General features: G+C 36.9%; 1 protein-coding gene across 1 annotated transcript in view; it reads right to left on the bottom strand.

The window, feature by feature from the left end:
- The window catches only part of rad18 (RAD18 E3 ubiquitin protein ligase), a 37,384-nt gene extending 11,961 nt beyond the window's left edge, over nt 1–25,423 (bottom strand). The window contains exons 1-11 of the mRNA XM_056750669.1: nt 25,278–25,423; nt 24,948–25,026; nt 24,802–24,863; nt 24,629–24,699; nt 18,748–19,091; nt 18,123–18,222; nt 16,549–16,730; nt 15,943–16,013; nt 14,916–14,976; nt 8,246–8,368; nt 4,237–4,372 (exon numbers count right to left, since the gene is read on the bottom strand). Coding sequence (XP_056606647.1) covers nt 4,237–4,372; nt 8,246–8,368; nt 14,916–14,976; nt 15,943–16,013; nt 16,549–16,730; nt 18,123–18,222; nt 18,748–19,091; nt 24,629–24,699; nt 24,802–24,863; nt 24,948–25,026; nt 25,278–25,328 — 1,280 coding nt within the window. The 5' untranslated portion in view covers nt 25,329–25,423. The remainder of the gene's footprint in view (nt 1–4,236; nt 4,373–8,245; nt 8,369–14,915; nt 14,977–15,942; nt 16,014–16,548; nt 16,731–18,122; nt 18,223–18,747; nt 19,092–24,628; nt 24,700–24,801; nt 24,864–24,947; nt 25,027–25,277) is intronic.
- Nucleotides 25,424–25,874: the final 451 nt, after the last annotated feature.

Raw genomic sequence — 25,874 nt, 5'->3', positions numbered from 1 at the left:
TTTAATCAACACATCCAATCTCATCACATTGATTGGAACCCAGGTTGGCTGACTCCTGGCTCCAATTAGCTCTTGGAGAAGTCATTAGCCTAGGGTTTCACATACTTTTTCCACCCTGCACTATGAATGTTTACATGTTGTGTTCAATAAAAACATGAAAACGTATAATGTTTGTGCGGTATTTGTTTAAGCAGACTGTGTTTCTCTATTGTTGTGACTTAGATGAAGATCATAACACATTTTATGACCAATTTATGAAGAAATCCAAGTAAGCCCAAAGGGTTCACATACTTTTTCTTTCAACTGTATATAACATGTCGGGGATCCTAAATCGGTCGGCTGTTCACAACCTCACTCCGGGACCAACCCAAATAAACATGGATGTATAAATAAAGCAGTCTCTGCCTTCTCACAACACATTAACCTTTAAACACAGCTGATATACAGTCTGCAAGCCTGCCACATATCAAAGGCAAGAAAGAGAGCATCAGAGCATGTGTACTGATTTGCATTGGAACATGACTGCCAGAGATGGTCTGTAGCTTTATCTCGCACACAAGGGCTGTTATTTCTGCTGGCTATAGCTTAAAAAAGATTTATGAGTGCCACCACATATCAACCTATTTTATTGATCAAAGACAGCCTTGTGTTTATTCAGCTTCCATTAGGCCGGCTCAACGGGTTCAAGGAAAAACTACAAGACAAGTTCATCTAAATTGAAAGAGCATTTTTAACATAAAAGGCTCAGAAAGTATAAAGTAAAGAGAGTTGATAACACAAATCCGGTTTCTTACATTAAAGGTCAATTACTCCAGAAATTAATTTTCACTTATTCCGCAGTTTGCAAAAACAAAGGAAAACTTTTCATCACGTCTCTCGTGTGCCTGCCTTTGATCACTTATAGACTTTCATTTTAAGTGTATTACTCTGTAAAACTCATCCTTTTGAGGTGGGATTACTGTACTATTTCACACTTTATACATCTTTTTAGGGCTCCACGTTACTGAACTGAGGGACAAGTTAATTGTTTTAAATAAGTAACTGAATTTTCCCACAAAACTTCAGCTAGTGCTTCCTACCAAGGAAGAACTTTTCCATAGTTAAACACCGAGTACATACACTCTATAATAGCCTTGTCAAAACTTAATTTACATTTTCATGACATGAGTTTGATCTATCAGGATGCATAGCGCTAATGAATATATCGTGTACGATTCACAATCACACTGCGTGTTTGGGAACAGCCATTTTAATAAGCATATGCAAACTAAACCCTCAAATATAAACATCACCCATGCGGATCAGCTCCTGCTATCAGTTCATTATCCAGAGTCAAGTGCTCAGCATTTTCACAGCCCAACACCTCAGCCTGTAACAGATCAGATCTCATTTCTGATTCGTGTCCTTACTGCCAACATTGGTGACTTAATCCATCGCTAAAATTCCCCTAAACTTTTAACTTGCGACTTCATTTTCCTGACTAACCTTCACAACAACACCTTCCAACACTGCTGAGACCATCAACAGAGCATCTAGGACTAACCTTATTAGGTGTGTGCTAAGGGTACAGATTGATCTGGTCAGCCAATTGAAATGGGTTTCTTGTTATCACTCACCTTGCTAAACAATTCACCTACTTATAAATGACAAACCGGTTACCATCTGCCACTGGGGGCGTCTTACAAATTAATAAAACAAATCAATCAAATTATAGTGCCTTGAGCCAAGCAGGACAGTCCAAATGCATGTTGCAACACCCTACGGACATCATGACATTGAGAAAATCAAGTAGAGAAAACAAAGCCTCTCTATATGGATAGTTTAAAAATGGGAAATTAATCTACATATATAATGGTAATAAACAATGTGCTCACACAAAGAATAAAGCACTGGGGTTTAATGGAGAGTGGAAACAATTTTTTTCCAAGATTGCATTATTGCAACTCAATTTCAATGCGTCTCTGTACAAATGTTGATTTTTATAATTAAATGGTTGTAAGTTCCTTTATGGTCAAGTTCATTGACTGAGTCGAGCATTATTATGAAATACAAAACAAAGCATACAATCTCAAATTTGACACGATGGAAAATGTTCTTCAATAGTTAATTTCCCTAAAACTCAGTTCAACACTGTCTAGCGTTATGAATAAACACTCTCAGAAAGCCCTACTGAATTTTTACTGAAAGTTTTTATGTCTCAGTTTATAGATTGGTCAAATATTTATACTATGTGCTCAAATAAACATACAAAATTCACATTGTTTTGCAATTTGAATGAAAACACTTTTTGGATGATTTTTAATGGTGTTTAGTCTAACACATAATGAGGGCACGGGCCACAGTGAACAACACCCAAAAGTTAACTTTAGTGCCACAGAGACCATCAAGCGGAGTTCAGTAATGACAAATGGCAACAAAACCAATACAGTAATGGAAATGCTCATGCATTATGGCTTTTTGAAACTATGTAGCTGCAAAACTGTCCAAACTTTTAATGGCGTATATTCCATCATGTCCAAGTTTTCTTTTATTAGGAGATGATTCAAACACAACATTTATTTTGCAAACGTGATAATGGCATCCTACACAGCCATCTGAAAACATTTTGAAAAGCTGGTTTGATGCACAATGGCATGATTATTTTTTCATATTTTGGCAAAATGCATCAACACACACATTTGGAAGTGGAAAAATGCCACAGATTTCATTAAATCTCTTGTAGTGCAGGTGTGTATGTATAACAGCACTGCTGTTATGCTGCCATAAACTGTGTATTTATTAATATTATTAAAAAAAAATTATTGGCGCCTTACATGACACTCAAGGAAACCGTATAGTAAACAACATATATTTTGCAACCGCAATAATGGCGTCCTTCACAGCCATCTAAAACAACATTTAAAAACCCCCCATCTAAAACAAAAGTAAACAACATTTTATTTATAGGCGCCTTACATGACACTCAAGGGAATGTATTTTTTACTACATGTGGCTCCAAAGGATCACATACATAACAGTTAAATATCTGCATTTAACAGAGCATGTTACATATGGTTCCAAAATGAGACATATTGCAAAAATCATGTTTTTTATTGAGTTTTATTGTGAATTTATGTTTAGAGTTATTATGGCTTAAATCAAGACAAACCAACTGCAGTTTGATCGTTTTTTTTTTATTGTGCATTCCAATAAATATCAGAATTATCTCATTTTGGAACCAAACTCTTCATATGTAAATTTTCACATAAAAGCAAATCTAATGCAATGACCTGCAAAAAATAAACGAAAGGACTCTGAACAGACTTTATCTTAGTGAAGAAAGCACCAAGGGCATCTCTTCCATCTTTACTCCATATCAAAGTATTAAAAAAATGAGATAATGCATTACAACCTGTTTTTTCTGTGACTGACATATTCTGTTTAGTCAGAGTTAACCTCCCACACTATACAAATCACAAGATAATTACAAAGCAGAAGTCAATATTGTTTTAGAAATGTGAGGAAATTGGCTTATCATCTATAGAGAAAAACTGAGTCAATGAAACACTATGGGAGTCAGAGCATTCAGAATCTTTCCACATCCGGAGATGTGATCTGCCATAGGATTTCAATAACACCAATATGATGGAGATGCAAAGAAATACACCATATGGGGTGAACTACTAAATACACCAGAAAAGCAGGGCAGTCAATACCTTCGGGTTAGAGTTTGACAACACTGGTTCTGAGCATAAAAAAAAGCTCTCCTCTCCTCGAGAGTCTTTCATAAATTCTGACCAAATACTGTACAGTATATTGCTATGTTCTCAAGAGTTATGATGAAAGTTTGTCTATTAAGACCGTTTCTATTCACTAAATCCCTTTAATTCATTAGCAAATGCATGATGTCAATACATTTTCTAAGTGAATGTATTTACACAAAGCATAGGAATTGCATTCCTTATTTCCAAAAATATCTTCTAAATTTTTTAATGAAATAGTTGAAAAAGATCAGAACCAAAATCATTAAACTGCTACTTTACGTTTGTGTCTATTAGCACTTTCTTAGTCAGTATTTCAAAGCAATAAGGCAGTTGAGTCTGTGCTACCTTCGGATAATAGACATGATGTAACTGTTGTTGAGCACAGCATGCGGCAACATGCTGTTAAAAAGCCTAGCATACCAAAATCCTGATCAACCACTAAATTCATTCCAAATGCTAGGAGGAAAAATGGTTTGCTTTCAGAAGATGGTACCTGCTGAGTGACACGGGTCTGATTGCGGTGCTTGGTGATCTTGACGATAGCTCCATCACCTCATTCTTCACTTCACTCTTCACCTTTTGCATCGTGGAAGCATGAGCCTGGACTGTGTTTTGAATGCTATGCGCAGCTGTTACAAAAACATGGAGAAACAAACATAAATCAGGTTTAAAAAATAAAAACAGAACAAGCCTCATGTTATCTGACGAAAAACTCAAAAAAGGCAAATCACTTCTCAACAAATAAACGATTTCGCTATACAAAATAATAAACCAGCCATTGACGGGTAGCAGAAACCTTATTGAAGACTTTGGATGCATCTAGAATACACACTACAACCGAACTGACAATTCTAAAATCAATTGTAACGAAACTGACTGATAAAGAGAAACCAGTCCAGGCAGCAAAGCCATTTATTTCTGCAAACTGCCTATTGACTCTTAAGTCCATCTTTAGAAGCATTGAGGTTCAGGCACTAAAAGCAAGGGGCAGACAGTTTATCATCAGTGCAGGCTATTGTCAAGGCCTTTGAGGGCTAATGCTGTGAATGGGTATATTTAATGCTGCCTAAGATTTTTTTTACAACAAGGGACGGGAATTTATGATCATATTTCATTTCGAGTATAGGACAGGTTTTAAAAAACGAGTACTTGATTAATTGAAGGCGGCCTTAGAGGGGGTGGGACGTGTCCCTCATGTTAACTATCATTATGAACTGGAATGCACATTCACGTGAGCTCAGATTTCATGGGAATGTATTGAAACGCTCACCGATTCTGCACTGCGAAGGGCGCAAATACGACAATAGATGTTTGAAGGTTTTGTATGCAGATTTTGGTGCTGCTCATTTTGCACTTGACTGTATTTTCGTCAAGTTTATCAAAGTGAAACCAGTCATCGCTGTGTGGTTTCAATACGCTCTTCGGTGCTACGGACTTGATTTTGGACCGCAAAGTCTTGCAACGCAACCAATCAAATCTTTGAGTACCACTCGAGTACTTGTGCCCATCCCTATTTACAACCAATAAGTCGTTCATCTGTAACAAAGCTCAGAATTATGTTATGCATTAGACAGAGTATGACTAGAGTTCAACTAGTATTTATCAACATCGAGTTATTCACATTTATGTAAAGTCACAATCAAGTTACTTAATTTAGTTTAAAATAAACAAAAATCATCGTTCGCCCAAAGATGAAAATGAATTATTTAAACTTAAGTAGTTCCAAATTTGTTCCAGACTATTACATACATACAAAAAAAATGTACATTATTTATATTTTTACCATGGTAGTCAACGGTGCCCCAAAATCTAGGCTGCTAACATTCTTCCAAATATCTTTCTATGCGTCAAAGACATTATACAGGTTTGGAACAACTCGAGAGCAAGTAAACGAAGAGAGATTTTTTCTCTTAATTTTTTCTCTTTTTTGTTCCTGCAATGCTCCATTGAAACAATGCAACATTGTAAAAAGTGTTCAATGAATAAACATGAGTTGAATTACACAAGCACATCAAATATTCTCTCAAACATTGTACAAAAAATAAATATTAAGTGCATGTTGTTTCTAAGTATTCCTCTGTATTTACCCAAATGAAAAGAGGTTCTAACGTAAAACACCATACACATTAAAAACTAACACAATTAAATGTGCTTTCATTCAAAATCAAGAGAGACTAAATGGATCTTAATAAAATAATACATCAACATTAGGGCTGTGACCGTGGCAGTGTTTTAGCACTGCGGTGGTAATTGATAAATCAACAGCAGTGGTTGGGAAATATATATTATTTATATAAATAATATTTATCTTATTATATTTTCGTGTAGCAGCCCCATGACGAGTGGAAGAGAAATATTGATCTTATTTAAAAGCTTGACATTTTTAAATAGTTAAATACTTGAAATACGATATCTGAAATAAATGAGGATGAAACATCCGTCCATGTTTAATGCACAAATCCATCAGTGAAACGGCACACTACAGCATAACATCATTAAATAATGAAAACTTAAATGAAATTAAAAAGTTAAATATTAAATAACTTCAGTCACTCGCCTATTAACCCTTACAGTCCTTAACAATTCCATTTCAAATAAACCGTTTAAACCTACCATGGCTTTCCTATTAAAATTTACATGTGGACATTGTCCGGACTAAAATGTTTACAGCTGCAATAAATGCGTGTTCAGAAGATGTGCACAGGAGAGCAAACGAATAGATGTCTCTCCGCAACCGCGGCAAATCCTGCACACGCTCTTACACAAAGCAAGTGGGTCATAGTCGGTTTTGATTTCATGTATCTGTTAATTTCACAACAAGATCCATTGCAGAATCCGCAGAATAACCTGGGTTTTGCCGTGCAGGCTCGCACTCGCACACACCAACGGAAACGTATGCCAATACATTGTTTGTTAATGTAAAATATTTAAAATGAAGACATCTACAACTGAAATAGCAATTCTGATCGCAACTATCATTTTTATTACACTAACTTGACACAGTGACGTGCACTACCGCCGGTGGCAGCTCATCACCGTCACGGCACTTTATAACCGCGGTGGTGCGGTTGTCACGGCCACCCTCACAGCCCTAATCAACATGCTAAGAATAGTTTCCTGCTTAAACAGAGTGGAATATATGGCACAACCCAACATTTACTGAATTTACTGAAATTTGACTCAAATTTGTAGGTTAATTACCGAATGAAGATCAGTCGAAGAGTTCATAACATGAGATCATGAAAATCACATTTCATGCAGTGTGTAATGTTGCCGTGTTTGAAAGTAAGCAGTCTGCCAAGTCGCAAAACTGAAGGTGAATGAATGAAAAAGTTATTGGCTTGGAAAAAAGGGAGTTGACTCTGATTCACGCAAACGAGTCGTCCCTAGTCCGATTCGCGAACCGCTGCAGATTTACGTCACTATATATAGTCCCCGCCTACGTTTTGCTAGGACTGCCCACAAACACTATAGCTCGTGAACCTCATTCGCGGTAGTCCAATCACAGCAGACTAGACCATGTGACCAATCACATCAGACTAGGCTAACGGAAAGGAGGGTATTCGACAGACGTATCGCGGAACAAATCATTTGAGAGTCAGTCAAAAGCATACCTTCAAACTCGGAAGTGGTGAAAAAGGTGACAGCCAACTTTAGCCTGCACAAGTTTTTTAAAAACAAAACATGACTCAAATGGAGCAGCAGCTAATCACATGACAACAATTTTGAGCTACAGGAAAAATCTGGATTTATATTTTTCTGATTTTCATAAAAAATAAATACGTTGCCCTCGTCTCAATGCTCCAATAATTATTATATATCATCTGTAAACTACAGCTTTGCAACTGAAACTTCGGACGAATATCAATTGCACCCAAGTGCCTTAGTCACTAAGAAGGGTTGGGCTCTAGAAGTGGAAATTCGAAAGGGAGACTAGCAACTGTCTCTCATAACATAGCCGTTTCCATCACAAGGGTGACCTGAATCAAAAATATCAACGCAGTTTTCTCTTTGACAGACAGTTTGCAGTCTACCCTTTCAGCACGGGCGCAAACATGATGTTTAGAATGCGATTCTGGTTGGCCCCAGGACCAAAAAACACGACGCAGTTAGCTGTTATCTTGATTCTGGTTGGCCAAACGAATCTAGGTGCTGGACCAAATACATTTCTGACACTCGAGAGTAGATGCCTGAGACCCCCCCCCCCCCCACAGAAAAGAACTCTTCGAATTTACACGATTGACATAAATGACCAATTTTCGATTAAAAAAAATGGCGAAATTCATCGAAAAGTGACTAGTTTGCAGGTCTGCAAAAAATAAGGTAAGAATAACAAAATAATAGTGTTTTACACCTATGTACATAAACTTGTTGTTGAACACAATCCCTAGTTATGTACTCATAAGTTAAGCATAATAACTCATTTTCACACAAGCAGGTTGTAGGGAAAAAGTCTATTTGGTAAAGATGCTCAAAATCTGAAAAGAAAATATAGATGATACCTTCTGAGACCGTCTCATCAGCTGACTTCCCGTCTTCCTGTTTGATCGGTGTCTTCTTTGACGTCTCCAGATGACCTTTGACCTGGGCAATTAAACGGGAGAATTCACAACTGTGCTGCTTACCTAGAAGAATAAAAAGGGAGAGAATTTTAGTCACATGCACACAATATTTACATTTATTCATTTGGCAGACGCTTTTATCCAAACCGACATATAAGTAGGAGAGCATATGAACATTTTGTCAACAAGCTAAACAGTACAGTGTATGTTGCCTCATTCAAAGTATTTTTATCCATTTAAATAATTTTAATTTTTATGCAAACTATTACTTACAGTGCACAGATTTTACTCGCATCATCCAAACTTTTAACTAAACACCAGTCTCAAAGCCACTGCCATATGGTGAACCCGAGATTAAACGTAGTGGCCAAAACCAACAGAAGCAGATGTAGGGTCCGTCCTAAGGGGCTTCATTTAAGAACCCTTCTGTCAAAGGCCCAGTTCAAATAATGGTCACTAAAGAGGTTCCAGGAGATAAGATCTAGAGAAAGATCAGCATCAGAACAGCACGATGCTTTCAAACCACAACACCAGACAAATACATTCATCTGTGTCTGATTTTGATACACCACACGAAGGCCTGTTTCCTTTCTCAGCAGATTTGACATGACTGAATAGGCCTAGAGGTTAAATCCATTGTGGTTAGCAGGACCATTTTAACATTTACTGTTAAGTAGACTGCAACTTTAATTTTGGCAATGGAAAGTCAACTGATATGGGACGTACACATCCATCTTCGTTTTTTGGTAAAACAGATGCACACAAAATTGAATTAAGTCTTCAAAGCATTCTGACATCTATTGCGAGAACAGCTTTAAGTCCCTTTTGCTGAGACCATTAAAGGCCATTTTTCAAACCACTGCAGCTGACATATCAAACAGACTTTCTAGCTAGGAAACTTTAATGAAATACGACAAACTGTAAACAGTTTTTTTTCTTAAGAGCTGTGCCCACTTTGTTACCACACTTTAAATTAAATGATTAAATATGAACTGCTTGATGTATGTGAAAATATAATGTGATGTAATACTGCATATTTAATCTTTTAAACTTGTACACACCGGGACGATAATCGCACGCGCATATTGCCAACGTTTTTTTTCCATCCTGGGAATAAAAATATCTGCCAATCTTAAATGTTAAAGGGGTGCTGCAACGATGTTTCATGCGTTCTGATTTCTTTACAATGTTAAACGTGCAGTCTCCTCATGCATAATATGGTCAACGTGTTAAAAACGAGTTGGCTGTATTACATAGTATTTCTGTGCTCAATACACTCCCCCAGCGATCGTACAAGTTTCGGAAAGTCTTTTTCGAACATATAAAAATGTTTTGTAACAATTTTTCCTAGTCCCTTATTGGACAAAAAAATGCACGCCCTAGCATGGAGAGCAGGAGAAGGAGCACGTGCAGAAGTCACTTTCACTTGTGTGCAGGAGAGAGAAAGAGAGCATATGTTTGCGAGGTTCAGGTGTTTGTTTGTTCACTGCATTTCGGTGATGAATGTTATATAAATGGTGGATATAACGCTAGATTTGGAGATCGTTTGAAACCGATTTATGGAGCCGTACCAGCGCTAAAAGATGCTGGACATGAATCGCGTTGACAATGTGCTTTAGTTCCCTCTCCTGCCCCTCTCCCCCCCACGCGCCGTATGATTTCGGAAGTAATCGTACAGCTATATATATATCTTTTATAAAAGTGATCAAACAAACTATATACTCTCCAAAGATACGACTTATGCAATACTATTCTTTAGGTATACAAGATTAATAAGAGATTGGTAGAAACCCTGTGTTAATGCCGCTTTAAGAACATAGATTTCAGTACCGACCTTGTTTCAACCCAGAAATGTAATCCAAGATTTACCAGGAGTATGACCTGGATCTGAGGATCTTCTAACATAAGTAATTCTGATGTTATTCTATTCTATATAAACAAATAAGTCAGAACCTTCCTCAGGGACCCTCAACATGATACTGCACATACTAAACACATCAAGAGTGGTTAAATTTTGACAAAGGCAAAAGAGATCCACAGCTTAATCATATTAAAAAATACCATAAAAGATAACAGCCCAGTTAATTTCGAACTACAAAATTCAGATGCAAAAAAAATATGTGAACTTAATTGCTGTTACATCCAAACAAAAAAAACATACTGCAACAAAACTGCATTCTTGAAACAATTTCTGAGATCTTGGTGTATAATTTAGTATTCACAAAAAAACAGCTAAACTAAAAATGATAACTCGTATTGTTCTAATCCTGTGTGACTCACTTTTTTCTGCGAAAGAAACTAAATTATATTTACTGTCTCCGCTGATTCATGCTCATCATGCAATATAACTCAAAATATCTTGCATTTTCCTGATGGATTAAAGCAACTGGGTTTGAAACCAAGCCAATTACTGTGGAAGAAAAGCAGGATCATGTTTGACAAGCTCCAGGTACCTGACAAAGCCTATAGATCTCCGAAGGTTGACGTCACGCAATCTGAACTCCGCCATTTTGGCAGGCATTCAGAAGACCGCTAGAGCGGCTGTAGCATTAGTATTGAAAGTGATCAAACAATAATATAAAACCAGGCTGTATAGACGTACTATTTTAACATGATAGACAGCAAAGGGCAAATCATTTGATTATATTCCCAAGGATCCCGAATCCCCATAGACCAGTGGTTCTCAAACTTTTCAGATCAAGTACCACCTTTAATAAAATTAGTTCTTCCTAATACCACCTAAAGACCGGCATAGAAAATCACATGAATAAACACTTAAATTAATAGTAGAGCTGTGAATCTTTCTCTTTACACCTTGTCCTCCAATTCTAATGTATTAATAACACTTTATCTACCACTTGTTTTCAAACTAAACATGAACATGTTTTTTCCATGTTTTCAAGTTAGTCAGTACTAATAGTTGACAAAAAACACTTTTCTTTAGTAAACCGGGCTCTCTAAACTCTTAAGTGGGATTTATTAACTTTGTGGGGACTTGCAGAAAGCCTACAAACTTATATTTAAGACAAACAATGTGGCAGGAATATTTAACACCGAAGATAAATATATACACGTATACTTGACATCAAGATAACAGCTGTAAATAACAAACAGAGACTTGCACTTTACTGCAGCGGCTCTAGTCAAAGAGACGCGTCAAAAATACATCACAACACGCGCTTCATTGTTTTAACCTTGAGTAGATGCAGACGCATGTTGAATTAGTACTAAACAGCAATAACAGCAGCTTTAAAAAACTGTTTAAGAGCAGAAATACATAAGAAATTTGCACGCAGCTTGTTGGAAGAGGGAGAGTGAGGGACTCACAAGCGCCTGTCTGCTCCCACTCTGTGTTTGAGCTGCCCATCAAGCGCCTTGAGTTACACCGATCAATGATAAATAAACAACGACTATTTTAAAAGTGTACTTGGGCTGAGATGTATTCCGTATTTATCAATCATGTAGGCATATTAAACATTTGAAATTATATTTAAAACACAATTTTTTTATTAATATATAGAGTATAACATTTTCTGTCGTGTCAACTCGCATACCACCAGGTGTTCAAGTACCACTAGTGTCTAACCTTCAAGATCATTGATATAGCTATGCAAGTTAGCTACAAATAAGGACTGCTAGTGTTAGCTACATTTGCTAACAACACAGTTGACTTACCCTTCCAATGACGACAAAGCAGTTTAAAGCCGGCCGACTACAAAGTTGAATATCCATTATAAAATCCATTTTTACCACTTAAGGCTTTTACAGAGTCTACAGAGTAGTACGATGAAAATTTGATGAGGTAGTTGTAAGGATATTAGGATACTGCAGTTTCTTTATTGATACGTACTAAAAGCATCCCGCAGGCCTTATAGGGATCTGTTATGTTTAATCTACTAAAGGGGTCATATGACAAATGACACGGCTAAAACTAATATTATCATTTGTTTTAGATGTAATGCAATGTGTATACATGATTTAAGTTTAAAAAACGCTGTATTTTGGACACACCGTGTATGTTTGTATGTCCTCTTTGCCCCGCCTGTGAATCGCACAAATTTTTAAGCTCATCGCTCTGAAAAGTGAGGTATGTAGTGTGTAGTGATTGGTTGAATACTGCAAGCGTGTGACGGAAATGTAACGCCCCTTACCATATTTGGAACATCATATGACCCCTTTAGGTTTTGCTATGCAAAGGTTTGTCTTTTGAATTAAAGTGCACAGTGAACTCAGTTTTGTTTCATATTTGCTCCCGCCTGTCCTTGCCTGCCAGGATGACGGTGTAAACAGTAAAGGTCACGTGACTACCGGAGATTTATAGACACTTATGAGTTTAGTGTTCGTCTAATCATAGTGTGTGTCTATAACAAATAAACCCAACAGGGAATGCATTGCAGTGGAATGAATCACAGAATGACACATACATAAACAATACAGTTCAGTCGACAAAATTTTAATCTGCAAAATCACTCAATAGAATAAACCTTTGTATCCAATGCAGCGGTATCAAAATTCTGTTGGGTAAAACTAAATGAATAATGCTGTTATACTTTTTCATTTTCTAGAGAGAAATTCAATTTCAAAGACCTCTGTAGGTACCTATAGACGGTTAAATTGTGCATGCAGGCTTTTGTGGACCAAACTTAACTTCTGGTACACAACTGCAGAGTATGGTGCCTATAGATTATTTCTGATAAAAAGAAAAAGAAATATGCAACAAATATATATATGAATACACTATAATTGCATTTCCATAAATAAAATTTCAACTTGTGCAAGATTTTTTTTTTACAATGCCGCCATTAAGACAGAATTGTAAGATAATAAAAATATAAAAAAGTATGTTTCAAACCTAGATGCAAAACTTATGGATCAAACATCGCAGCTTAAAACATGTCTTACATTCGAGACGATTTTCGAATTTCTCATTTAAGAAAATGCTGCAGAACTCCATTCCAAGATATTTGAGTGAGCGTGTCATTTCCTTCCCTTTCTGTCATTTCCCCATTCATGCCCACCTCTGTGAGGTCAGTGACTCATCAAGCCCTTCCGATGATTAATCAAGAGTTTATCTCTACAATATGCTATTTATAGAGCCCCTCCGCGAACCGCATCAATATTTAAACACCCTGTCTCCGACATCATAGCCTGACTGCCCTAACCGCACACTCGCTTTCATCTTTCCTGTTTGATCGATTCAACATGACAAATATCAGCCACGTTCTCTCGCTCAACATCATGCCAATCTACCATCAATGGCTTTGTTTCTTGTGTTGGCCCGCTGATACACAGTTGTTAGGAAAGATGATTTTCATTGAGGTGGAGATGCTAGAACCACCAGTTCGCGAGCAGAAATGCTGAGTTACCACACGATAGAAAAAAGGAACCTTATTAAGGCTTTCTGAAGACATATATGAGGATAAACATCCATAAACAGAAACAATTTGGGACGGCAATCAAGGACGGGCATACAAACAAGACAGCCTTGTTCATTTCTACCATCACGGTGTTATCCTTGAACAGGGATCATCAACGGGCATGCGGCACCCTAGGGACCCCCTGTGGTCTGGGAGTTATTTGATCTTGACTTGAACTATGCACTGAGGGGTCCTTGCAACTAAAAAGGGTTGAAGACCCCAGTCCTTGAAGATGGCATAAAAGCTAATCATCTTTGCACAATTGTATAACGAACAGCTGATGGCATATCTGTAAGGCACAAAGCCCTTGGACTGATGTTTTGCTGTAAGTATTCTGAAGAGGGTCACCAAGCTGGACTGGAACATTTAATGAGGTAAGATCGATCTCGGGAACCTGTTGCTCTTGCTTTATTGATCACCATCCTCCCCCCAAAACCCTTTGAGGGATCTTCCTCGCTTACACTCTCTCTAAACACAAACACACACACTTATCTTATAAGCTCTTAACTGAACTTGGGGCTGGACCTTTGCTAGAAAACAGCTTACTTGAGATGTACCAAGCGTTGCTGAAGTGAGATAAAACATACCAAAATCATCAAGAGACCAGAACTTAAGGGAGCAGATTCATTCAAGCCTCTGCATAATATATGCACTAAAAAGTTTAGTAGAGTCAAAGTCCTAAAAGAAGCCAAGCAAGACAATCTGATTGATGGGTGAAATGGAATGAGTAAGAGCATAGTCAGGACACATTTCCCAATTTCATTTTTCCAAAACCACCCCATAAATTCGGTTACTTAATGTAAATAAAGGTGCCAAACTAGGACTGCTATGTTAATTTAAATTTGAGGAGGTGAAATAAAAATGGACTACAATTAAAAGAAGTCCAGTGACTAATTATTTGCTTATGAATTGGCATACCTGTAGCTTCCTACAAAACTCAATTTGCAGAAACATTGACAGAATACTACGTTCGGTCGACTTTAAGGTTCAAGTCTGTGAAGTGAATTCAATTCGGTACATGTATCAAGTGGACATTTTTGTTTTGAGGGCAAGCAGAAAAATGACTTTGACCCTGTTGAGACACTTGAATAATTTTTCATCAGTCAAGGAACGTGAAGCGCGTCCTCTAATCTGACAGAGGCAACAGAGTCTTATTACATTTTCAATGTCAATATTTAAAAGCGATAACTTACGGTACACAGAGTGTAACTCCTCAATTTCTTCAGCTGTTTGATTTTTCGTTGTGACTAATGCCTGTCAAACACAAAATGTAGTGATAAAAGAGTTATATGAAAAAGGCACGTGAAAACTTTAACGCAATAGGATTAAAAATGTCAAAAAAAAAAAAAATGTTTCTAGTGATGTAATTGCTCACTAAACTCACGATACATTTTTCCCAAAATTAATTAAGACAATTTAGAAATGAACAAGTCCCTTTCATTATTTCTCAAATTTCCAAAAATACCAAGTTTGCAGTAAACACAGTGTGATTTATTAGACATCTCAACTGACTTGAATTGTCACATATTACAATCTATCGCAACCTGCTCAATGTATATCGTTAAATCCCTAATTGTTTCATAGTTTATTATCTAAAGGAAAATGTACAGGCAGCCAGTTGTTATCGCAGAAATTAGCCCGAGAGTGTGATCAGGACCCGACATATCACACTTGAAGGGGATAATTTTGTGATAACAGCCGGCAGCTTGTACATTCTTCCGCTAATTATACGGCTACTTGCCACATGAGAAAACAACACGACATGAAATGTGAATTTGAAATATTTTGCTATCAAATTTTTACCAAATTCTGACATTCCATGAAGAAAAGCCCTTGGATTTCGATTTCAAGGGAAGAAACTAAGTTCAAATGTCAGGAACAGGCAATTTCGTTAAATCAAATTTGGTATATTCACCCATTGTGAATACAATGTCATATATGTCATTAAAAAACATTATATTTTATTTGTCAAAAACACCTGTCAAAATGATTTGCTGCATCCAGGTTACCGTGTGTTATTAGTTTTGAGAGGTTGTTATCTGGGAATAACGAACCAGCAAAGTTGCAACTGGCCAATCAGAATAAAGCATTCCAATGAACACTCTAATAATTAATCTATGACATGCATAAAGGCTATATATAACAAATATTACAGTGTATATACAGTCGATACATATTAATACATATTATAAATAATAAAATTAATAGTACTGTACGTACAGGTTTCCTCTTGCTGTCCAGTTGATTCCGTAATCTCTCATTGCTTTCAATTTCTTTGGCAATATCTTCAGCTGTTAGCAGGAGAAAAAGCAACAATTTTATCCATCAACTACCACAAGCGAGGTTTAAAGGTCTACGTAAAAAAAGAGGAAAAAAAAGAAAGGTAAAAACATATAGACTTGAGCTGTCCAGCTTAAAAACAGAAACCATGGTAACATCAGAAGCACAAAAGAAAAACAGAGAGTGTTCTGTGAAAGCTTTGACAGCTCAACGAAAAGACATAGATCAAGTTTTTAATGGGTCAGTGAGAAAGGAAACAGTAACTGAAAGAAAACTAGTGGGTTGGGGTGATGGAGAAGGTGTTACTGTATTTTTACAACCAGCCCTGTCATCTTTCTGGCAGGGTTGTCCGTAGGCCGACTAATTCTAAGAACATAAACTGTACCTGACTTCCTTTCGTTTAACAATACAATCTGTTTTTCGCCTATTAACTCATCAGAAAAACTGACATTAGAGGTGAATTTACTACCATGCTTAAAGTTTGGAAATATATTATCCTCCGATTCGCTTATTCTCTCACACATTCACTGATCTCTAAATTCATACCCGATTTGGGGTTGAGCGAGTCACACTGGGCATTATAAGTTTGGGTGAAGTCCTGGTGCCGTCGAACGAGCTGCTCCCTGTTGCCCTGTGTGGACAGGTGGCACTCCTTCAGCATCTTCTTCATCTTAGGAACACTGATCAGAGTGTACAAAAGCTTGGGCATCGCTTTTCGTCTTCTGCCACTGAAACATAAAGTGCGATGAGAAATAAATGTCATATTATTAAGGAAAAGGACAAAAAGTTTGTACCAATCATATACTGTACAATGAAATATGTAAAAACCAAATGGTCCAATATCTGCATTGCAGAATTGAGACGACATGCACAAACTTGGCTGTATAGCAAATCACGGTTCACATCCATGTCAAATTTGAGTAATCAAAATGCAATCCAGACTTTCCATTAATTTAATATACGACTGATTAATCTACAGTCAATGAACGTGTATAAAAACAATTAAGCTATCATTCCCAGTTCCCAAGTGGAACACTAACACATGAAAGGGAGTGTTTTGTGGACTACACATTTTCCGGTCATATCACAGATTTTCAATTATATTCAATTGGCTGTGAATTGGCCATTCCAGAACACAAATTTCCTCAGTTAAACTTATATGTGGAAGCAAGTTCCCCTCAGGGATTTGCATGTATTTGGCTCAATCCATTTGCCTGTGATGCCAAAAAGCTTTCCAGCTCATGCTGATGAAAAAGTGACACCTGAAGAAATTGATACTTGATGGCAGGGGTTATGTTCTCTCCTGCAGGGCTTTATTTAGTGATGTGCTTTCAGGCACTGCTGGTGAAACATCATTACCAACAAATCTGTTTTGATAAGTAGATGTTCAAAAACATGACAAGTTGTGTATATTATTCTAACTGTAAACACGGCCGATGAAAAATAATTTAGGATGGAACTGCTTTTATCACAAACACACATTTTCTAAGCTGCTTCTGTTTTTAATATACAACTCAACATGACAAATGAATTAAGAAGACATCATTCATATTTTTTGTTTCCAATTATACTGGAAACAGCAGTAGTTCACCTTCAGAAAGTAGTTCAATGTGTCAAACAGGACTGATCATTTTGTTGAGGGATAAGCTTGTCACAGACAGTATGTGGCCTTCCAGATGACTGTGGACACAAGACTCCACGTTTTTCAAGACATTTACTTTTTCAATTTCACAACCGATCAGGTATCCAACTGTGGGGAACTTGAATAAATTAATGAACAAGATTTTATCGTAAGCCCTCTATTGCAAAAACTAATTTGACTTTGTTGTCACACAAAACAAAGACATTGGCAGGATGGGTTTAAAGCAACAGTTTAAATTATTCAGACTCAGACCCATTATTCAGACTCAGACTCAAAAATGTCAGCCCCTCACTTAAACTGTAATCTTTATTTATTAAGGATTTAAAACTGCATCTTTCGACAACAAGTACTCCTCAAGTCCTTTTGAGAAGAACCAATTATTCATCAACAAACTAATTAATAAGATGTCCATTCAGCAGGTATCCAGCACAGATGCATGTAATAGAAAAAAGCACTCCTAGGGAGTCATTCTCCTTACCTTCTCAATCCTTCCTTCTTATCATCTCGACTCAAGCACATGTCTAGATGTTTGTTTATGTGTTGCTGGGACACACCCACTCCACAGACAGGACATTCCACTGAAACACACACAGAAAAGCAAAAATATTCTATATTAATTAGGTCTACTGACATAAGTATAAAGTCAATTTAATAATTAAATGAAATAGTCAAAAAATAAAAAACAACATGGCTTCTTAATCGCTTGAGTTCATCTCAATTTATAGTCACTTTGGAGAGCAGAGCAGGAGCATCAGAACAATAAAGTAAATAAAGTAAATTATGTATATACATAAATATATTTTATTTACTATACAACACTATGCTGAGCCAACATTTGGCACTAACATGACTACTGAGACAAAGCTGAAAACCATGTTAAAGCAGGTCTGAAATCTGTCAAATTAACCTTTATTGAGAACTTGCGTATAGCATTCCAATAAAAAATGAATGCATCTCTTTTCGCAAAGAAACTGCCTTAGAGCTATGCAAACATTTGAGAATGATTTATAATAATAAACATTGAAAATATACATTTCTAACTATTTATCTGATATCCATTTATTTAAGACATTTTAAAAATATGAGTTATTATGAGATGTCACCTTTAACCACGGCCTTAATGTCTTGTGATGTGGAAGGCAAATCAGGCACATCCATCTTTTCCTCTTTCATCTTTGTAATTGTTTCCTCCACATTTTCATGCTTAAATCGGACTGGTTGCTGAACACACACCTCCATTGGTTCTTCTTTGAGTGAGAAGTGACATTCAAGGTTCGACTGGATCTTTGACAAAGGAGTCGTGGGGGTCTTTTTCTGGAAGAATTGACTGAGGCTGCCGGCTTCCTTTTTGAGACCTCTTTTGCGTGCTGATTTGCCTTTGACCATCACAGCTGGGGTTTCAGGGGATATGGGGGGTGATTCAAAATGGGTCTGACACAGCTGTTGCCTGGAGAGATGAAGATATAAAAATAGTTTGAAGGACATTAATTATCTTGCCTGCAGGGATGGATCATGGTGGTCAGTTGAAAACATACTTTGTTGATTTAGATGTTTTCTAGATGAGTCAACTAGCAAATTCAAGCAACCCATCAAAAAGTTAATTTTGAAAATCAAGTTATTTTAAGCACTGTTCTTTATCAAAGAAGCCTTTAAACGCTCTTGTAGCCAGAGTATAAACAGGGCCAAGGACAAGAAAAAAAGCTTGTCTGTGTCACAATCTTAAGGTGACAATTTACCAATAAAAGTGTTTTTGACAGCAACCACTTCATGTAAAATGTAGGCGTTCGAATATCTCCTACGGACACAAAGTGAGAGTGAAAATAGAGAAAAATACAGAAGGACAGAAAAACAGAGCGAGTAAGGGCACTTGTCAGTTTTGCAATCTTGGAAATGTGGAAAGTCAACAATCACAGCCAGCCGTTGTGAAGCCATTACAGAGCCATAAAGTGGAGTCAATGAGGTGTGCCGTCTCTACTTTCCATAGTGTAACCTTATTTTATTGTGTCTGTCTAAATGTTAGAATAAGTTTAAGCATGTGCACACACAGCAAGAACATACTTTTGAAAAAAGTGCAGTAAGACAAGCAATCCCATCTGGTTTAAAGCAGCAGTGACCAGGTGGCTAATTTAGGTCTACATTAAACAACATCCACAGATGTACATGTGAAGTTATAAATAGGACAAAGCTAAAAATAAAGAAATGAGATAGCATCTTCACTCTTCATCTTGAAAGAAAAGACACCCAAGTACAAAAACACACAATATATGAATCCCCAATATTAAAATGTCAACACAGATTATCGATAAAATCCTTTATCTGAGTTCTGGGTGAAGATTCATGTGAGCCTGTTCTTTGGTTTTAGTGTACATGCGGTCTTGACTTCATAAACATAAAATCAGGGCTGTACAGTGCTACACATTAGAATTATAAGGTTCAATCTGACATTTTGGTAAAAATTGAGTTATTCACATATTCTTATTCAGTGACAATTTATTTACATTATGCCATGTTTGTTTTTTAAATGTGTGCATTTTGGGAGTTTTTAAGAAAACAAAAAGGTTCTATCTACAAAATGGAATTATAATTTGTTGGTATAAGGTTCTATCTGCAAAAGAACAGTCAGCACTTTGAATGCACACAAGAGGCCCAATCAGGATCAGCTTTCTTTGTCATGTGACTGACCGGACTCCTCAGTGACAATGTCAAGAGACTTGATTACAACAATAAACATGTATTTCTATTTCAAACATACTCATCTGTAAAAAGTCATTTGATCCGCCCCACCTTCTGTGGATAAAACATGGATAATATCGAAACAATTAGCCATTTATGCCATCCTAACGTATGTAATACGTGTCATAAAAAACGATGTAAATGTAGAATCTTGCACATTATTTTAAATTTAGGGTATCTGCTTTTTTATGTATGAAAGAGATTTGTTCCTCATATAATTTCTGCTATATGAGATGCAACAACTTCAAAGCTCAATATCTCAAAACTACTCATTCCGCAAATAGAACCTTATAATTCCAAGGCGACGATATATGTCAAACATGCTACAAGCAAATCGGTGCTACCAATAAATTTAATAGTGTAGCACGCGTGCGATACAGTTTGAGAGGTGAATTGGATAGAGCCACTTGTTTCTGTGAATTGCACTTCTTGTTGTGCTTGTTCGTGTTTGAGGTTAACTAATATTGCACCACTAGTTATTTTCGTTTTTATTTTGTTTTTGCAATTAAATTTTTTTCCGGTAGCATCTAGTCAATCGATCTAGAGCCCTATGATCTGCGTGATGTGGGAGAACAAGGAAGGAATCCCGAAAGCGGGATACTACTATTTAAATATGTCCTTGTTATAAATGCTTGTTCCGCTTGTTTATGAGTGCATGAGCTGCACACTTTAACATGTTACAAGCGTGACACTAGTGGATTTGTCTGTATCTTATTATATGAGGACATGAACACATGAACTTCATCCACAGGGTTGTTCTAAGTTTATTTTACTAGCATTTCACTGTCAATCACACTGAAACTCAAGGGTCTGGGCGACAACCTGCCAAAATTAAAAGTCTACCGATCTTAAATCGCGGTCGATCTTGAAGGCTCAATCCCAATCAGTATGACATTGAAGGACTGCGAGAGCAGAGACCTCTGTATGCTTTTGAATCACTCTTGCCGTGCTGCGAGGTCTGCGAAAGGCTGCATGAAGTTGAACAGCTTAATGATTTTGTGCAAGATGGCTGTGCTGATTGTCGACACTATATCACATGTCTGCCCCAGATGTTTAAATGTGTGATGTATTTGAAAACAAAACAGTAAGTTAGAGGCATTGCAGACAATCGGGCAAGTAAAATTCTCGCTCACTTGCCCATACAAAACATTCACTTGTCCCGGACAAGCGTTAATGTTGAGCCCTGATACATGTTTAGCATGCAAGAAATATAGCTCAAATCAGAGAATGAAACACTGACACTGTTATAGAAATTGAACTATAACTTTCACAATGGCATAGAGGTTACTTACGTTAATATATTTTCTTAGGGTTGGGCGACAGTGAAACACACCGATGGACATCCGCACGAGGTAAGTGAAACTGAGTCATACTGTATGTCTGTGTTTTGTTGGCAATCGGCTCGTATATAAGTCACACACAACACAAACTTATTGTGAATAAACCACGCTATGCATTGGTAATGCGATGATGTATTGTGTGCTGTAGTCCCAAACATTACAATGCTTAACTTTCATTCACACACTTCATGTCTATAAGTTGCTCTGCCAATTCTATCCTATTTTCTTTTATTTACCAACTGCAAGATTCATCTAAGACCTCTATTCCAGAATCATCTTTTCACTGATCAAACTGATTTTGAAGTTTACTGTTCATTGAGCTGTCAGCCGAGGACATGTGAGGGCTCCGTTTCTCACTGCTTCAATCCCTGTCTTGGGTAAATCAAGTTTGCTTTCATCTAAAGATAGCAGTATACACTCACATAGAAAAGCCTCTCTCAGACTTTGCCACAGATATAGATCCCAATATTGTAACTAGGTTCCCGTGCATTTCTCTTAGGAAATGCCAAATTTGGTAGACTGGTACATTAGGGCAAGTGAGGCAGTAATTCCAATAAAGATGATTTTCTGCAATGCCTCAGGCCATTAATAATAAGTTGATGGACTCGCTGACCACTTATGAACAGATCTGAAATGGACTTAACTCCTAATACAAGGTATAAACAGGATATTTTAAGCTTCAGTGTGCAACTTTTGAAGGATTTATTGACTGAAATGCAATATGAGCTGTTTTTATCAACATACACCTTGGGTCTGCTTGCATGGAATGTTGTTGCCATGTTGATTCTACAGTAGCCCTGAACGGACAAATTGCTCTACAGAATGCATTTGTGCATTTAACTCACAGCTAGACGCCACCAAAAATTCACACAATGGTCCTTTAAAGTGTGTGAATGAAAGTCCACATTATGCCGCATTTACAAGTCAAACGGGATATTAAATGAGAAAAACAGAGGGTGTGGCTTGTTATTTTTCACGGCAAACTGAATGGATGTGCGAAAGTAGGCATTTTATTCAGAAATAGAACTGGAAGAAGGCTGAGAGTTGTTGGGGAGGGGTTAACTGATATTCTGCCCAAGCCATCAAATTGACATCATTTTGTGGATAGACTTGACAGACGAATTGTTCACAATGTAAAATAGTATTAGGGGTGGGCATTTTTGATCACATTTCATTTCGAGTACTGGACAGGTTTGATATCATTTTATTAAAAATAATTATGTATAGACCCGAACAATCATCGTTATCATCATCGATCATCGCTGTCCCATCAGAGTACTCGTGCCCATCCCTCATAGGTATTGTGTCCTAACATGGGAGACTTTCATCAGGGCACGACATTAATGCTTGTCTGCTTGACTTCCGCCTTTTTTGTTCCGATGACATCACGTTGTCATTTTTACTTATAGGATTTAAAATCTAACTTTTTCATCAGTGAATCGATTTGAAAATGCTAGAAGACTGAACCGTGATTCATATGTGAATGGAGTTTTTCTCCAACCCCTAAAGGAAACTGTAGTACCATTGGAGTAAATTAATGAACTGTAGTAAACTGTAGGTTACTTTTTGAACTCTAGGTTTCTTTCTGTGCTTGGATCACTCTTTAATAATCAGCCCGAATTAATAAATAGGTTGGATGTTGTGAAAGAATGTTCTAAGCAGAGCTCTAAAACATGATGTGTTAATTGAGTTTTAACTTTTTCTCTGAAGGCTATGAGGGTTCAGTCAGTGGAGGAAGGTGGATTGACAGTGTGATATGATTGCCACCTCTGCTAGCATATAAAGGGAAAAAACACAGCTCTTTGCTAAAAGCTGCAACTGTTAAGAAAACAAAGCATAATTTTTGTGCAATTAATGCCTGTCAGTTGAGTTTGTGACAAAACATTTTTAAGTGTTTAAATATTACTGCATAATATGATTCATTAAAATAGAAGTTTGATTTGTTTCATAAAATACAGGTTGAATTTATAATGACAACACGTTCTTAAATTTTTGAGGTGAGTAATAGACTATTTTTCCTTTTATATTTTATCATTTAGGATTTCTTTAAAAAGTCAAAAAATCTTGTCTAGTTCTTATGAACGCAGTCTCTTGTCTTATCTTAACTCGTGGGATAAGTGTCTCATCACACCCCAAGTACATAGTCTTTAATTTCATCACATTTTTAAAAGACAGATACATAGCTGTACAATTATTTCCTAAAACATACGACGCGTCCGGAGAGCGGGGGGGTTTCCATAAGTAAAGCAAGTGCGCACCCATAGCCAACAAAACACAGACATATGACTTAGTTTCACTTACCGCGTGCGGTTCATGTCTTTTAGCGCTGGGACCGCTCCATCCATCAGTTTCAAACGATCTCCAAATCCAGCATTATATCCACAGTTTACATAACATTCCTCACCGAAACGCAGTGAACAAACAAACACAGCTGAATTTTGCAAACGCAGAGCTCTCTCTCTTGCTCCAGCTGGTTAAGGTGTGTGCATGCTCCTTCTACTTCTCTCTTTGGTTGACACGTTGGCATGCTCTTTCTTCTCGCTCTGGCGGGTTGACACATTGACATGCTTTTCAAGGAGAATTGTCCAATAAGGGACTAAGAAAAGTTGTTACGAAAGCATTTTCATGTTTAAAAAAACCTCCCGAAACCTATGCGAATGCTCAGGGAATGTATCAAACACAGAAATACTATGTCATGCGTCCAACTCGTTTTTTACAAGTTGACCATGTCAAGCATGAAAAGACTGCGCGTTTAACATTGTAAAGAAGTCACAATGCATGAAACACCGTTGCACATCGCCTTTAGTTTGCATTGTATTTCAATTAAAATGATACTTTCAGTATAAAGATCCAACTTACAACCCTTATTCCGTAAAATTCAACATGACATAAAAACATTTAAACCGATTACCTAGCAGCTTGGAAGCTCTGAACCACGTCGTCTAATAATCTGTTGTTCCTTAGGTCTTGCTCTGTAGTTGGCTGGAAAAAAGTTGACACAAATAAGACTTAAAGAAATCATTTTAAAACACTTATGATAATCATTATCTGATAAGAAGATTTGAAAGACATGACAATACTCACCACGTTACAAACAGGACACAGCAGCTTATAAGAAAGAAATTTTCGTATGCAGAGAGAACAAACTGTTGGAATAAAAAAGCTATGACTTTAGCAGGACACACATCAGTGAGTGGGTTATGAAGTGTGTGTGAGGGCGGCATACTTACAGTTGTGTGAACACGAAGTCATCATACTGATGTTGAGAAACTCAAAACATATTGGACACCGAAGCAAAGTGTCCATATTCTAAGACAAAGACAAAAAACAGGCAGAGGTGAAACAAATGTCCGGGACTGGAACAACAAGCGAGCACCATAAAACAGCTGACATCTGTAACTTATAATCAAAAAGCACTGTAGTAACATTAAATATGTATTAATAGTCCCAATAAGATGCAATATAATTTAAACATGACATATGAACTTCAACTGGCAGTCGTGCAATAGCGGCTAATAAATATTATGTTTGTAAATGAATTCAACATCTGTGTTACGTACTTTGAGAGATGACAGTTTCGGCGGCAAATCCACTTCGCTAAATTGAGACATTCTGTGCAAATTACTACAATGTTATTAGTTTATATTAGATATAAAAACGAAGCCTTCTAGCCCTCTTCTAGAGACCAACAATAAACTCCCGCGCATCGCCAAAACTTCCTACAATGACGTCACTTCCCGTCGAGTTCACGTCATGGCAATGTAAAAGCACGATGCTGCCAATAGGATCTCGACCAATTTACTGGCTGGTTTCAGTCCAAGCAAAGGTAAAAGTAATCAAAAAATAGACGTTTATGTAGTACTGGCTAGTAGCACATTTTTGTCAAAAACTTCAAGTAAAATCACACACACAAATTAGGCTGATTATTCCAGTTTGACTTGGATCGTCTTTTTTTCCTGTTGTTTTCCAATAAAAATGTCTACAAATTCTTGAATCAAGATGCGTTTTCTTGACGAGCAAAAAAATATGAAATTTCAGTGAATTTGTGCTTAAAACAAGCAAAAAAATCTGCCAGTGGGGTAAAAAAAATAATTTGGAATTTAGTGACTAAGAAAAAGGTAAACCTTAATTCAAGATTATTTTTCTTACCCCACTCG

The sequence above is a fragment of the Triplophysa dalaica genome, chromosome 6, assembly GCF_015846415.1.
Source record: "Triplophysa dalaica isolate WHDGS20190420 chromosome 6, ASM1584641v1, whole genome shotgun sequence".
NCBI lineage: Eukaryota > Metazoa > Chordata > Actinopteri > Cypriniformes > Nemacheilidae > Triplophysa > Triplophysa dalaica.
Note: the sequence above shows the minus strand (reverse complement) of the source record. Positions and strands in the feature narration are given on the sequence as shown.